This window comes from Polypterus senegalus, chromosome 12, assembly GCF_016835505.1.
Source record: "Polypterus senegalus isolate Bchr_013 chromosome 12, ASM1683550v1, whole genome shotgun sequence".
Lineage (NCBI taxonomy): Eukaryota > Metazoa > Chordata > Cladistia > Polypteriformes > Polypteridae > Polypterus > Polypterus senegalus.
The window spans coordinates 93,427,116-93,442,268 of NC_053165.1; the positions used below are offsets into that span (position 1 = coordinate 93,427,116).

General features: G+C 41.1%; 1 protein-coding gene across 1 annotated transcript in view; it reads left to right on the forward strand.

Moving 5' to 3' along the window:
- LOC120541377 (proprotein convertase subtilisin/kexin type 5) overlaps positions 1-15,153 on the forward strand; it is a 91,700-nt gene that overhangs the window by 12,354 nt on the left and 64,193 nt on the right. Inside the window, exons 2-4 of the mRNA XM_039772941.1 lie at positions 331-534; positions 7,751-7,819; positions 11,005-11,047. Of these exons, the coding sequence (XP_039628875.1) occupies positions 331-534; positions 7,751-7,819; positions 11,005-11,047 (316 nt within the window). The remainder of the gene's footprint in view (positions 1-330; positions 535-7,750; positions 7,820-11,004; positions 11,048-15,153) is intronic.

Below are 15,153 nucleotides of genomic sequence, written 5' to 3' on the forward strand. Positions count from 1 at the left end.
TTAAGGAAAACATACAAAGTAATTGCAACACAAACAACAACTTAATCAGTTTTAATGCAAAAAGATGCCGACGAATGAAGAGAAGAAGTGGGCCACTATGGTGGAGAAAAGAAGAGCTGCTCAGGAAGCAGTAAGCACATCAACCTCAGAGCAAATAAATGCTAAACATACAGAGAAAGAAAGAGGATGAAAACTAGGAATGCTCAAGTCAGGTGTATTCACTGCATGTTATCATGCAGTGCGCCGTTACTGGTTTAAATATATTTCGTATCATACAAATTCCTTCCAAGGGTCAGATAATCCATTCACCTTGCCATTATGTCTTTCTAGATGAAAATGGACAGGAGCGCTTCCTCCATCGCGATCGCTGCAGACTGCACTGTCCCAGAGGTTTTTATTCAGATCGAGACACCTTTACCTGCAAAACCTGCATGCAAAACTGTGACCTCTGTATTGATGTGGACATCTGTACTAAATGCAAAGGAAACTACAGGCTGAAGGACGGATCTTGTCAAACGAGAGAATGTGATGAAGGTAGGTATTTATGGTGAGATTATTTTGTTTCTTTTTAACGGTATAATGAACATCAGTCTAAGCATTATGGGTTTGAATTTTGTCCCTGGACTTTGCATTCTCTTTCTTTGTCTGCTGGAGTTTTTCTCTTGCTAATTTGGTTTCCTCCTTCAGCCCAAAGATGTGTGTGTCACAGTAGGTTATCCGGTGATTGTACACTGCCCCAGTGTGTGTGTGTAAGAGAAGGCTCTTTGAAGGACTGGCACCCTAAGGACATAACAATTTTGACAACAATGGACCATTCAGCCCCACATACAGTACATTCACTTTCTTCACATTGTTATATTTCAGTCTTATGCTACAATCATTCAAATTCAAATTTTCCCTCAACACCCCAGAATGATTAATCAAATACAGGATTTTAGAAATTTTTGCAAGTGTATTAAAAATAGATAAGTGAAATGTCACTGTTACGGCCCGCCAAAAGGCCTAGGGGTATATAAATAGGCCACACCGAAGTGAGAGAGAGAGGGAGACAAAACACAGAGAAAACTAAACCAGCTAAATAAAAACAGACTCCATTTATTATCAAAAAGAAAAGAAACTCACAAAATATGGAGAAAGTTACACAAAACAGGAACAAGGCAGGAGGACAACACTAACTTAACTGTCTAGCTACACAAAGTTTACCCAGCTAGATACATTTATCCACATTTCCTTAATAAACAACAAGAAACAAAAACCTAAAGCCAGGCCAACCAACCCTAACCCTAACCCAAACCCTAAAACAGGGCCCTGAGATTAAAAACAAAATTGTTACCCAGGTCCCTGATGTTAAAGGTGTGTTTCTTGTGCTTTTACTGTATACCCCAATTCCTTTCCTAATCTTAATCCCTTTAAAACAGGGCCCTGAGGTTAAAAACAAAATTGTTACCCAGGTCCCTGATGTTAAAGTTTGTTTCATGTGGTATGTAATTTGTTTATTTTTTTTTATTGTTTATTTATTGTTTAGGAATCCTAATATTTGGCCACCAGGAATAATACAGGATGGGACAGGATTATTTAAAACCTGATCCCTATTTTTGAAAAAAAATAAATACATTTCGGTATTGGAATTATGAATATGATTTTATTATTTAATGTATAGTTCTTGTGATCTGCTAATAGCATCCTCTGGATATCCATTTAGTAAAAAGAAAAAGTAATATCTGGATTAATTACAATTTGAAGTGTTAAAATTTGACCAGGCGGGGACATTTTAATGGAAAGCCCTTACTAGGTATCAAAATTATAAAATATGAGATTTGTAAAATTTTAGATATGTTTAAACTTAAAGATTAGGATAGGTAGGACAAAAATAAAAGATACCTGAACTAAAATTAGTAGGATGGGTGTTTTGTATAAAATAAAAGTTTTATAGATAGACTAAGTGTACCCATGCATTTTGGATTTGGCCTTCGGGCTGTTATCCCCTACCCTCACCCTAACCCTAACCCTAACCCTAACCCTCCATACCTTGCTCTGTCCTTCTCCTCTCACATTCTCCCTCTAACCTAAAACCCAAAGAAACGTCTTTTATAATCTGCACCCCACCCATAACCCAGGTGATTTCTTAACAATGGGTAATTAGGGCCGGACTCAATTAAATTATCAGCACCAAATTAGAGTAGAGTTTAACAAAAAGATCAATAGTAGGTTGTAACAGTCACATAGACACAAGTATTGAGACCATTTGCTATGATACCTAAAATCTGGCACAAATGCATCCAATTCTATTGATCATAATTGAAATGTTTCTACACCTTGTTTGGAGTCAACCTGTGGTCAGTTCAATTAATTGGACATGATAAAGAAGGACACACACCCATCTATAGAAGGTCCCAGAATTGACAATGTGTATCAGGAACAAAGGCCAATGGAATTGTCTGCAGAGCTCAGAGACAGAATTGTGTCGGGCCAAAGATCTGGATCAGGTTACAGAAACTTCCTGCAACTTCATTGGACGTTGAAGGTCCCCAAGGGCACAGTGGCCTTCATAACTCTTAAATGAGAGAAGTCTGGAACAACCAAGACACTGGCTAGCGCTGGCTGCCTGGTTAAACTAAGCAATTGCGGGAGATAGGCCTTGGTAAGATAGGTGACCATGAAACCAGATGGTCACTCTGGCTGATCTCCAGAGAACCTCTAAAAACAAGTATTCAGATCTTTTACTCAGTAATTTGTTGAAGCACCCCCATAAGTGATTCCAGCCTGGAGTCAGGGTCGGCAGGCACCACCATTAAGGTGAATTAGGCATTTACCTAGGGTGCTTATCATAAAGTAGGGGAAAATCCAGCCACACGTGTTAGCTACCAAGCAGTCTGTCGGAGAACTAATAAGCTTGGCCTACACTGTAAAGAATGTCAGTAAATTTAACAGGAAAAATACTGTAAATGGTAAAAGTAAAATACCTTATCTGAATAAAAGGAAACTTACCTTATGTTCTACTGAAAATTACCCGTATATCTTAAACAATACATTTCGTTATTTTTTACAGCCAAGTCCTATAAAATCAATATTTTTCTACCTTCAAAATAGATAGATATGCTATGTTTACTGATACATTACACACACAGTGCCCAAATCAGCACAATACAGCTCTGTCCTTTCTTCCCCCTGCCTTCAGCCGCCTCCACTCCCCCCTTGCAAGCTCCGTCTACTGCCACCCGACTCCGGCCTCTCAAATGGAGTGAGGCGGCCCCTTTTATCCTGCCCCAGATATTCCCCAGGTGCTCTGTGATGGTCTTCTGGCAGCACTTCCTAGTGTGGCGGAAGTGCTGATGTCTTTGGCTCAGGGACCATCCAGGTGTCCCCTGATGGCAGCCACGGACCCCCACAGGGCTGAGCTTCCTAGCTCCATATCTGTGGCCCTGATGGAATCCAGAGGTGCTGCCCTCTTGCATCCAGGGGAATATATTGTCCCTCTCTTGGTCCTTCCTTGTTCCAGGCGTCCGGGTGGAGCAAGGTTCCTGGTTGTCTGCCACAGTATATAATTAAATGAGATATGTTTGATGTTGGTTGTTGTTGCTTTTCTGATGCAAACTGCGTACTGGTGTTTGATCCTGACAATATTTTCTAAGGGTTTATTGATTTGTATATTTATTATAGTGCATGGATTTCTGGTTATGGTTAAATGTGTTGTAAAGAAAAACAGTTATTTACTACAAAGTTATACTGTAGACCTAAAAATATTGTCACCTTATTTATTACGGTAAAATTCTGGCCATCCAGCTGCCAGTACTTTACCATAAATTTAACATTTTTTACAGTGGAAGTGCAAAATAACTGCCTGGAGTCTTTTTGGGTATGACATGACAAGCTTCAAACACCTGGATTTAGGGATTTTCTGCTATTATTATTATGTGAATTTCCCTTTGGGATTAATAAAGTATCTATCTATCTATCTATCTATCTATCTATCTATCTATCTATCTATCTATCTATCTATCTATCTATCTATTCTTCTCTGCAAATACTCTCTGGTTGGATGGACAGCTTTTTTCATTTTTCTCCAGAGATGTTCTATTGGGTTCAAGTCTGGACTCTGTTTTGGTCCAGTCTGAGGTCCAGAGCCCTCTGGAGCAGGGTTTCATTAAGGACATCTCTGTTCTTTTCTCCATTCAGCATTCCCTCAACCCTATGTAGTTTTCCAGTCCTGGCCACTGAAAAACAAACCCATAGCATGTTGTTACCACCACCATGTTTCACAGTTGAAATGGTACTGTGCAGGTGATAAGTGGTGCCTGGTTTCCACCAGACGTGACACTTAAAATTGAGACTAAACATGTCAATCTTAACATCATCAAACAGAAAATCTTATTTCTTGTAGTCCGAAAGTCCTTTAGATGCCTCTTTAAAAGCCCCAAGGAGGCTTTCATATGATGTGTTGCTACTCTGCTCTAAGTTTCTCCTATCACCACATGGGTTCTGTGAAGATAAACCAGAGTTACCATCGGGTTCTTGTTCACATCACTTACCAAGACCCTTGTCCTCCGATTGCTCAGTATGGCCTGGCAGCCAACTTTAGGAGAAGTCATGGTTGTTCCAAACTTCCTCATTATATAATTCATTGAGGCCACTGTGCTCCTGAGAATCGTCAATGCTGTAGAAAGATTTGTGTAGCCTTTCCCAGTTCTGCGCCTCACAGTAAGCTCTTCAGGCTCTTCCTTTGTCCTCAGGGTTTGGTTTTTGTTCCGATGCATATTGTGTACTTCTATAGGCAGGTGTGTGCCTTTCCTAATCAGATCTTATCATTAGAATTCACCACAGGTGGTTTCATGCCGGAGAAATGCAACATTCCACACACCTACCCAGATGGGCCACCTCAAATTAGGACCTGAGTGCTGCCGTGTAGTGAGAGACACCTCAGTACCACACCAGTATTGATCCCCAATAGTCCTCAGCTCACTGGCTCTCCGACGGTTTTGGCTCTTCCGGGTTTGGAGCTCCCCAGGGCTTTTCCACTATCCACTTCATAATGCAAGCAGCAGCAGAGCTACTCCCACAGAGAGCAGAAAGGAGTCCTGTCTGTTGTCTCAGAGCTGCATGAAGTTTTTTTTACGGTGGTGGAGTGCCAATCCTGCCACCAACCCCCTTGATTTCCCTGGAAGTTGGAGGACCGTTTGCAGGGCTAGATGCAGTTTAAACCAAGAGCCAAGCCTTTAATAAACTCTTGGCACGGCCATCAGCAGTGTGTCTGTCTGCAGAGAGAGTGTCAACCTCGTTGAGAGGTTTACTTACCTTGGCAGTGACATTCATGTCTCTGGTGACTCTTCCTATGAAGTCATTAGACGGATTGGGAGAGCATGGAGGTTCATGAGATTGCTGGAAAGGGGAGTGTGGTGCTCCCGATATCAACACAAAAGGACGAAGGTCCAAGTCTTTAGAGTCCTGGTGCTTCCTGTTTTGCCTTATGGTTGCGAGACATGGACGCTATCCAGTGGCCTGAGATGAAGACTGGACTCTTCAGAGAATCCTTAGGTACCGCTGGTTTGACTTTGTGTTGCTCATGGAGTCCTGAATGAGGCACATTACCTGCTTTGTTAAGGAGCGTCAGTTACAGCACTACGGCCATGTGGAGCGATTCCCCAAGGGTGATCCAACTCGCAGGATCATCATTGGTGAGGACCCGAGTGATTGGACCAGGCCAATGGGACGCCCATATAACACCTGGCTGTGGCAAATAGAGGATCATTTCCAGAGGGTGGGACTGGACCACATGTCTACCTGGTGTGTTGCCAACCAGGATCCCGAGCTGTTTCATCATGTTGTGGGTGCATCAACATGCTGTGCCAATGCATGCTCCCCAACCTGACCTGACCTGACCTGACAGATGGATTCCAAACAAGGTGTAGAAACATCTCAACGATGATTAATAGAATGATATGCATCCATCCATCCATTATCCAACCTGCTATATCCTAACACATGGTCACGGGGGTCTGCTGGAGCCAATCCCAGCCAACACAGGGCGCAAGGCAGGAAACAAACCCTGGGCTGGGTGCCAGCCCACCACAGGGCGTGCACACACACACACCCAGGGACAATTTAGAATCGCCAATGCACTTAACCTGCATGTCTTTGGACTGCGGTAGGAAACCGGAGCACCCGGAGGAAACCCACGCAAACAAGAGGAGAACATGCAGGGAGGACTCGGGAAGCGAACCCAGGTCTCCTTATTGCGAGGCAGCAGCACTACCCACTGTGCCACCGCACCACCATATATATAAATATATATATATAGTTTTTCTTTTCAGTATACAGATGTCTTTTATCTGTCAATTTCAGTTGAAATGCAGACGCCTTGTCTGGATGAAGGTGACGATCTTCTCTCTCTTTCTGTTCATGTGGTGTTAATTATGATTACAGAAATGATCCATAATATTATGACCATTGATATGTTTACATTACAAAATTGCGTTCATTTTCAGGGCTGATGCCCATGATGATATTTATCAATGCCCAGGCTAATAAATAATTTCTCATTCCAAAAATAATAGCTGACACTTGTAGCAGTGTGTTCTTTTTATTGGGGTTCTAACATGATTAAGTAAAATATGCAATGTTCACTGCGGTGGGCTGGTTCCCAGCCCGGGGTTTGTTTCCTGTCTTGCTCCCTGTGCTGGCTGGGATTGGCTCTGGTAGACCCCGTGACCCTGTGTTGGGATATACAATACAATACAGTTTATTTTTGTATAGCCCAAAATCACACAGGAAGTGCCGCAATGGGCTTTAACAGGCCCTGCCTTTGACAGCCCCCCAGCCTTGACTCTCTGAGAAGACAAGGAAAACTCCCAAAAAACCTTGTAGGGAAAAATGGAAGAAACCTCGGGAAAGGCAGTTCAAAGAGAGACCCCTTTCCAGGTAGGTTGTGCGTGCAGTGGGTGTCAAAAGTAGGGGGTCAATACAATACAATACACAGAACAGAACAATTCCTTAAGACAGCATAATAATAAAAGTTTTAGAAGTACGGTTTAACAGTAGATGATATGACATAATTAGGTTTGGATATTTTTAGAGTCCTGGAGACCTCATCCATGTAGCTGCCTCCCCATTTGACCATGCCACGGCTGAAACGTTGCTCCGATGAAAGGACCCCTCTTTCCCATGATTCCTGTGATCCTCCATCAGGGATGACTTTACCATAGGCAAGCAAACAACTTGGCAGGTGGGCCGTGGCACCAATTGCCACATTTGGGTACCGAAAAAAGAAACAGAATAGGTGAGGGTTAGTATTCAAAGATAATTATCATGTTACTTATGTTATAGTGCTAATGACTAACAACAGAGATGCAGTATGTACAGTTAATCAGCAGCTCTAGTCAGGGTATGCTAAACTGAAGGATATAGCAGGTTGGACAATGACTGACTGACTGACTGCAATGTTCAAATCAATACTGATTCAGAGTTTAAATCGATACTTAGCAATTTGCACCACTACCTTTTAAAAAGTGCAAAATATTAAATATAAATTCGAGCCTAAGAGCCAAAGTGAATACTTACTTAAGCAGTTTCACATGTTTTGTTTAAGACAACAGTCGTGCAGGTTATGATGATTGCGGCTCGTTGATCAGTTCTGATTTTACTGCAACTGTAACTGGCTGTTTGAATGTTTACTAATGATGTCTCATTTCCACCACCATGCAGTGAGCTTTCTTTGATTGTTTTACTGAATGTTTGAATCATTTATTGATTACAGGACAAGTGGAAGATCCAGAAACAGGAGAATGCATTGACTGTGAAATTGGATGCAAAACTTGTTTAAAAGGTAGCCAATCTAACCTTACTTTATAAAGTGCCTTGACAATTTGAAAAAAAAGTTTTGATTATTTCAAGTGATTTTTAAATATTTTACATTCAAAAATTCAAACTGTTTTTCACCATCATGTAATATTTTTTACAGAACATGTTTAGCTATCAGTTGTACATTTGTAATCACTTCTGCACTATAGTTAATCATATATGAATATTTTATTTTAATAAGTTTGTAAATTTAATATTTACCAAAATTAGCTATACATATTTCACCCTGGAAGCACTTCTGGGCCAGGCAGAACCACCCTCGCCCCCTAGTGGTGCCCGACTAGGCTACCCACTTACACTACAACTCCCATGCAGCCCTGTGTGAGCCATACAAGAGGGATACCACTGGAGGAAAACATGGCCCCCTGGATGATGGGGTAGGGGGGGGCAGCCTCCCTTCATCCTTCTCTTATAATGGCCTCCCATCTGGGAAAGGTACCGCTAACCAACCAAGGCCCATCCACCTCCTTCCATCCCCCTCCTGGGATGCCAGCCAACTTGTGTAGTCTATGATATTTTACAATTTTACACTAATCTATTTATCATAAACTGTAGTTCTCTATCTGGAATGGGCTGACACTCCATCCAATGCTGGATCATATAGCTGCTCAAGTCCCAACCTCCCAAAACCTTACATTGGAATAAGTGTATTTGGAAAATTAACGAATGAAAGGATAATTTTTATTGCAGTTTGTGATAGATTCTATTACTTTAACTCTTTGAGGGTTGAATATCTTTTCCAAAAAAACATCGTTTCTGACAAGCGATGGTTTCACACAGAAATCAACATAAAACATTTGTTGCTGCATGCTGTGGCTACCAGTTTTCCAAGAATGTGTGGCCAGGCTGTCTTTGCGTGGCTGGGACGCAGTGCATTGCAATCTGGTTTCTACCTCTTATTGTTAAGTGGCAGTCCTCCCTGGTAAACATTTGTCAGTACAGTGATTAACTGGGGATCAATTGGCAGAAGCTGAAATCTCACGTTTGTTTACGGTCACTTGTATCAAAATCTGAGTCTGACAAGTCATAGTCCAGGTCAGAGATAATAGGAAAATGTCGTCCACGGAGCGTTTTGCTTTACGCATTCGCTTTGATCTCTCGCCAGATGTCAGTGCCATTTTTGCTGCTGTTTGCGCCTTGCTACTCACACGAGTGCAGGAAATCTCGGTCAAACCAATGAATCTAACTTTCCTTCTAGCAACGAGAGTCCATCTAAAACATAATGGTTGGTTTTGTCACAGTTTACAGTCGATTACCATCGTCAACTCCTCCTTTTGACAAAAGTCGATATCAACCCTGAAAAAGTTAAACTAAACAGATTTTCCTTATAAGAAAGTTATCCACCTTTATAAAAAGACAAGTGTCTGTGAGTCAGTCTGTCTATGTCTCTGTCATTCCAACAGTTGGTGTAACACAAACATTTTTAGCAATAAATTGCATTGCTTTTGTCATTCCAATAGTTGGCACATCACAAACATTAGCACTGCTTTTATTAATCCCATACCAAATGACATATAACACAATCATATACAAAACATTTATCATTCCAACAGAAGGTACATCACAAATATTTGTAATAATACATTTTATTACTACAAATGTCTGTGATGTGTCATAACTAAGAGTTCCAAGCACAAAATCCTAAAAATGCCCACTAGAGGGGGGAAATCATTAAACCCAGCTAGTAAGATGGGCAAACAAGGGCAAACAACAATCTTTGTATATAAATACTAGCAGATCACCCAGTGGCTTCACTCACTGAGTGGAAGGGAAAAATTTGTGGCTCTCATGAGGCAACGGCATTAATGACCCAATTCTATGATAGATTTGTCCCCACATTTGAAATGTCGGCATAAAGCCAGACTCCTCGGTAGCAGCCGTGATGCCAAACAATGTCATCTGAAAACACAAATTGTATTTCCTAATGTTCTGTAGAAAATGAGTTGAATGTGGATTTGCGCCAGAAATAAGAGACAACAACGGTTCAGGTGGATGGCTTAAAGGTGTTACTTTCACCTTGTCATCTGAACAACACATCCCACGTGATTCAAATGTAACCCTCTGTGCTTGGCAGTACTCACACATGATGTCCATTTCTTCTATTGTAACTTTTGGATGTAGTCAATGATCTTTTTCAATGTTATAATTGAATCCCTCCATATACAGACCCTGACGCCTATGTCACGTGGTAGCCTGTGAATACTGCATCCGTCGAATTCGATTCTGTTCAGCACGTTGTTTGGGTGTTTGTGAGGCCCTCAAATGTGATTGTCGTATTCGTTGATCAGCGAGCCTGCGAGCCATCTCTCTCGATCTGCTTCTGTCTCCCTTTCTCTGTGTAACCTGACTGTTATACGTAATTTCCACTTCAAACACGAGTGCGCGAGTGCATTATAATATGTTCTGTGGTCATACATAATTTCCGTTTCAAACGCGAAAAGAACTTTATAGATATAGATATTTATTCTTCACAAGAAAAATGTTTTGTAAAGCTCTAAAGAGCACAAAAGGCACGCAGAGCCTGTTAAAAGCAAATTCAAAATCAAATTACAAAATCCCAAGAACAGTCAAAATACAGAGGAATAGGCCCAGAATCCAGTAAATCACTAAGCACAACACAGGACCTCACCACTCCGAAGTGTACTCACAATGAACTACTAGCAACTGTTGAAGAACCTCCAGATTTGTAGGGCAGAGGGCAGTTCCTAGAAGTGATTGACAGGTAGCCCCGCCTTTTGGGAAGCTACCCACAAAACATGTGGAACATAACAATGGAAGCTTTTCACAAATCAAAAATAAAGAAAGATGCAAATAAACATAAGTAAAAGAATCAAAAATGAAGAAAAGTGCCATAAAACATGAATTTGAACTCCAGCTAGGGGAGAAACCCTGGTTGAAACATGATGTGATGCACCATCTGTTGGAATGACAATTGTAATGAATTTCATTACTACATGTATTACAAAATACATTCCAATGCAAACATTAATGCTGGGGTCTACATTGATTCTTCAAATTTCAGCCTGTTTTAGTTGGGTAGTACAGCTAGTATACTGTATATTGGCTGTAAGAGAACTCATACTAAATATATTGCGCTATTTGTGTCCAAAGATTCCTGTGGTAAAAATCTCTAATTTTATAATTGAACAGATGATCCAGAATTCTGCAGCAGTTGCATAGAAGGCTATTTTTTGTAAGTATCAGTTTCTTACATACAGTACACTTCCCTCTCGACTGTGTATGTTACCTATTTCTTGTCTGAATCCTGTTGCCTTCAGAGGCAAATGTTTTGATTAGGCTGGATTATTTTAAAATAAACAGCATTAATATTTTCCTTCCGATGGTAATTTGCCTTGCACAGGCAAATGTTCATTTATTTAACAAATCCATAACTAGCATATGTGTCCTGCAAGACATTGTTTTTACACAAGAAGGCATGTTGGTACTGTGTATACAGAGGACTGGGCTGTCTATACTAGGATGTACACAAACCCCATCAGCATGTTTGTGCTAAATGTACATTATTTTATTCATAAATGGGTTAATTGGTGAGTGAAAATTGGCCGAGTATGGGTCTAAGTGTGGGACTGTAATGGACTAGTGATCCCACCCAGGAGCTAACTCTGCCTTCTGCAATCCATTGTTATGTCATTTTATGTTCTTGACACTTCAAATTTCAAAGGGTAATTGTGGAGGTGTGCCATAATATGTAGGAACACAAGGTGTGTCCAAGAATTATTGCGAGGTAGCAATTAACCAGGAGATGCTTAATCAAGAAAGAGACGTGGCCAGGCAAAACTAGGAGATCAGAAATAATTAAAAACCTAAAAGGTGGGAGCAAAAACAAATCAGAACCAAAAGCCCAAACCTAGTGCTGGAGTCTACTTGAATTCAGAAACTAACCGTTGACTTTGTCAGAAGAACAGTGCATGAAGTGAACCAGTGTGTTAATATACTGTACCATCACTTCATCCTTTAATAAATCAGAGAGAAAGGGGATTGCCAGAGAAGGACTTGATCAGAAAATATTAGTATATGCAGATGATATGGTACTGTATATATATATATCTGACCCACAAACTCCTCAATGTCCTAGCAGAATTTTAAAGATATCTGAACTCAACATTAATTTGTGCTTTTTCTCTAGCACACACTATTAGATTGGACACCTTTCCATTTATGTTAACAGATCAGTTTAAATACCTAGGGGTAAACATCACATGCAAATATAAAGATCTTTTTCAACAAACATTTGTTATCTGCATGGAAAAAAATGAAAGAAGGTGTAAACAGATGGTCTACTCTGCATCTCACATTAGCAGGGAGAATCAAAACTGTCAAGATGAACATCCTTCTCAAGCTATTTCAGAGCATCCCCATATACATTAACAAATTGTTCTTTAAGAAATAAGACTCAATTATAACCCCATTTATTTGGAATTCGAAAATTCCAAGCATTCAAAGGATAGCTCTACAATGACCAAAAGCAGAAGGTGGCATGGCACTACCCATCCATCCATCCATTTTCTAACCTGCTGAATCCGAATACAGGGTCACGGGGGTCTGCTGGAGCCAACACAGGGCACAAGGCAGGAACTAATCCTGGGCAGGGTGCCAACACACCGCAGGACACACACAAACACACACTAGGGCCAATTTAGAATCGCCAATCCACCTAACCTGCATGTCTTTGGATTGTGGGAGGAAACCCACGCAGACACGAACATGCAAGCTCCATGCAGGAAGGACCTGGGAAGCAAACCCTGGTCTCCTAACTGCGAGGCAGCAGCGCTACCACTGCGCCACCGTGCCGCCCTGGCACTACCCAACTTTCCATTGTATTACTCGGCAGCAAATATACAAGCTGTAAAGACCTGGACATCGACACAAACTAATGATCATCCACAAGCCTACAGTAGAAATAAAATCTTGCTGCACTTCTTGATATGCCTGCTTTGTGCCCCAGTAAATACAATCTATTACCAACACTACTAATCCAATTGTCCATCAATCTCTCAGAATTTGGAACCAATGCAGGAAGCGGTTCAAGGCAGAGAAGCTTTTATCTGTCATTCCATTACACACTAATCGCCTTTTCTATCCTCTCAAACCTACCAGTCAGTCATTGTCCAACCCATTATATCCTAACACAGGGTCACGGGGGTCTGCTGAAACCAATCCCTGCCAACATAGGGTGCAAGGCAGGAACAATTTCCAGGCAGGGCACCAGCCCACCGCAGATAAAAATCATTAAAATTCAAAAATGAATCAAAATGAATTAAGCAGATGACAAACACATTTCCGACACATCAGACTGCACAATGTTAAAAGCTACGGGACACGTACCGCAGGAGTTAAAATGGTCTTTACAGCTGTCACATTTTCAATCCTTGCTCTTGATAATTCCAGTTTGTTAGATGGCATACAGAAGCCAAATCACTAGACTGGTGGGAAATGAACAAAGGGAAACTTCCCCAGAAACTTTGAAACGATTGTTGAAGGTGAGTAGAGGGAAACTGTAATCAGTCAAATCGGTGAACTGAGTCCACGGCAGGGCACACACACACACACCCACACAAGAAGCACACACTAGGGACAATTTAGGATCTCCAATGCACCTAACCTGCATGTCTTTGGACTGTGAGAGGAAACCCACGGAGACACGGGGAGAACATGCAAACTCCACGCAAAGAGGACCTGGGAAGCGAACCCAGGTTTCCTAACTGCGAGGCAGCAGCCACATAGTATTTAATGTTTGGAAAACGTCCGGGATTAAAACAGTTAGAGATCTGTGTATAAATAATGTCTTTTCATCTTATGAACAACTAGCCGTCCCCCACAGTTCCACCCGCGTAGTAGTGAAACAGGACAAACTTTAAAAATTAATAAACAAAAAGGTATCACTACCTAAGCGGAGTTAAGTTATGCTCCGAAATACAGAGGTAGACCGACTCGCCATTCCTGACGTCAAGATTTCTCCTCCTCTCAGCTCGCAGCCTCTGTCTCAGATTACCACGAATATATTGCTCCTGCAAACGAACTGTGATTCTTAGCGCGATGAGAGAAATCGCAAAATCAACCGGGATGTTAAAGCAAATTATAGAAAAAAAGATCTAAATTCGTTAGGTAGTTTTTTCGTTCGCTAGCTAAGCAGATGTAAGATACGCCCTGAGGCTAGCGCATGAGTGTCGAGGGCCGCACATCTCTCTTGTATTGGCACAAATAAATCGGTCCCGCGAGCGAACTTCGATACTTAGAACAATGAGAGAAATTGCAAAATCAACCGGGATGTTAAAGCAAATTATAGAAAAAAAAGATCTAAATTCGTTAAGTAGTTCTCTCGTTCACTAGCTAAGCAGATGTAAGATACGCCCTGAGGCTAGCGCATGAGTGTCGAGGGCCGCACATCTCTCTTGTATTGGCACAAATAAACCGGTCCCGCGAACAAACTTCAATACTTAGAACAATGAGAGAAATTGCAAAATCAACCAGAATGTTAAAGCAAATTATAGAAAAAAACCCAATCTAAATCTGTTAAGTAGTTCTCTCGTGAAAAGTGGATAGACAGAGAGACGTTAGAGTTTATATAAATAGAGATTATGCTTCAAATATAACTTTTTCACCACTTTCAAATTAGAAACTTTGCTAAAAGGAACCTACCTACTATTCCTCACTTACCACCCATTTCTATTCCAGAAGAAATATTGATCAGTCTTCAAGACTCAGACAGCATCACCACAATATATAAAAACATCATAAGGTCTCTCCCTTTCAAAGATCCCAGGGTTTGATGGGGTAAGGACCTTTCAGTTAATATCTCAGGAAAGGAGTGGAAGGCAGCCATGCACAGAATACACTCCAGCTCAATTTTCCCAAAGCATTCAATCATTCAACTTTAAATCTTTTATCGGGCACATTTATCTTGTTTAAAATTGTCCAAAATGTATCCAGGGCGAGATTTAACCAGTGAACATTGCAATCAAGCTCCCGCCTCACTGGGTCACATGATCTAGGCGTGTACCAAGTTCACATCATTCTGGATAAAACATTTTGAAAGCCAAACAGACACAAACAACCCTAACTCATTAGCAGCTGTGGTTGGTGGGCTCCCGGATGGGCTTAAAATGGAGAAGGACAAATTGATTGTGATTGCTTATACCGCTCTACTTGCACGCAGGTATATTTTGCTCAATTGGAAGAATCCCAGCCCACTTGTTATAAATCAGTGGGTAACTGATGTTCTGTACTATTTGAAATTGGAAAAAAATGAAATTCTCACTAAGAGGATCTGCTCAAAAC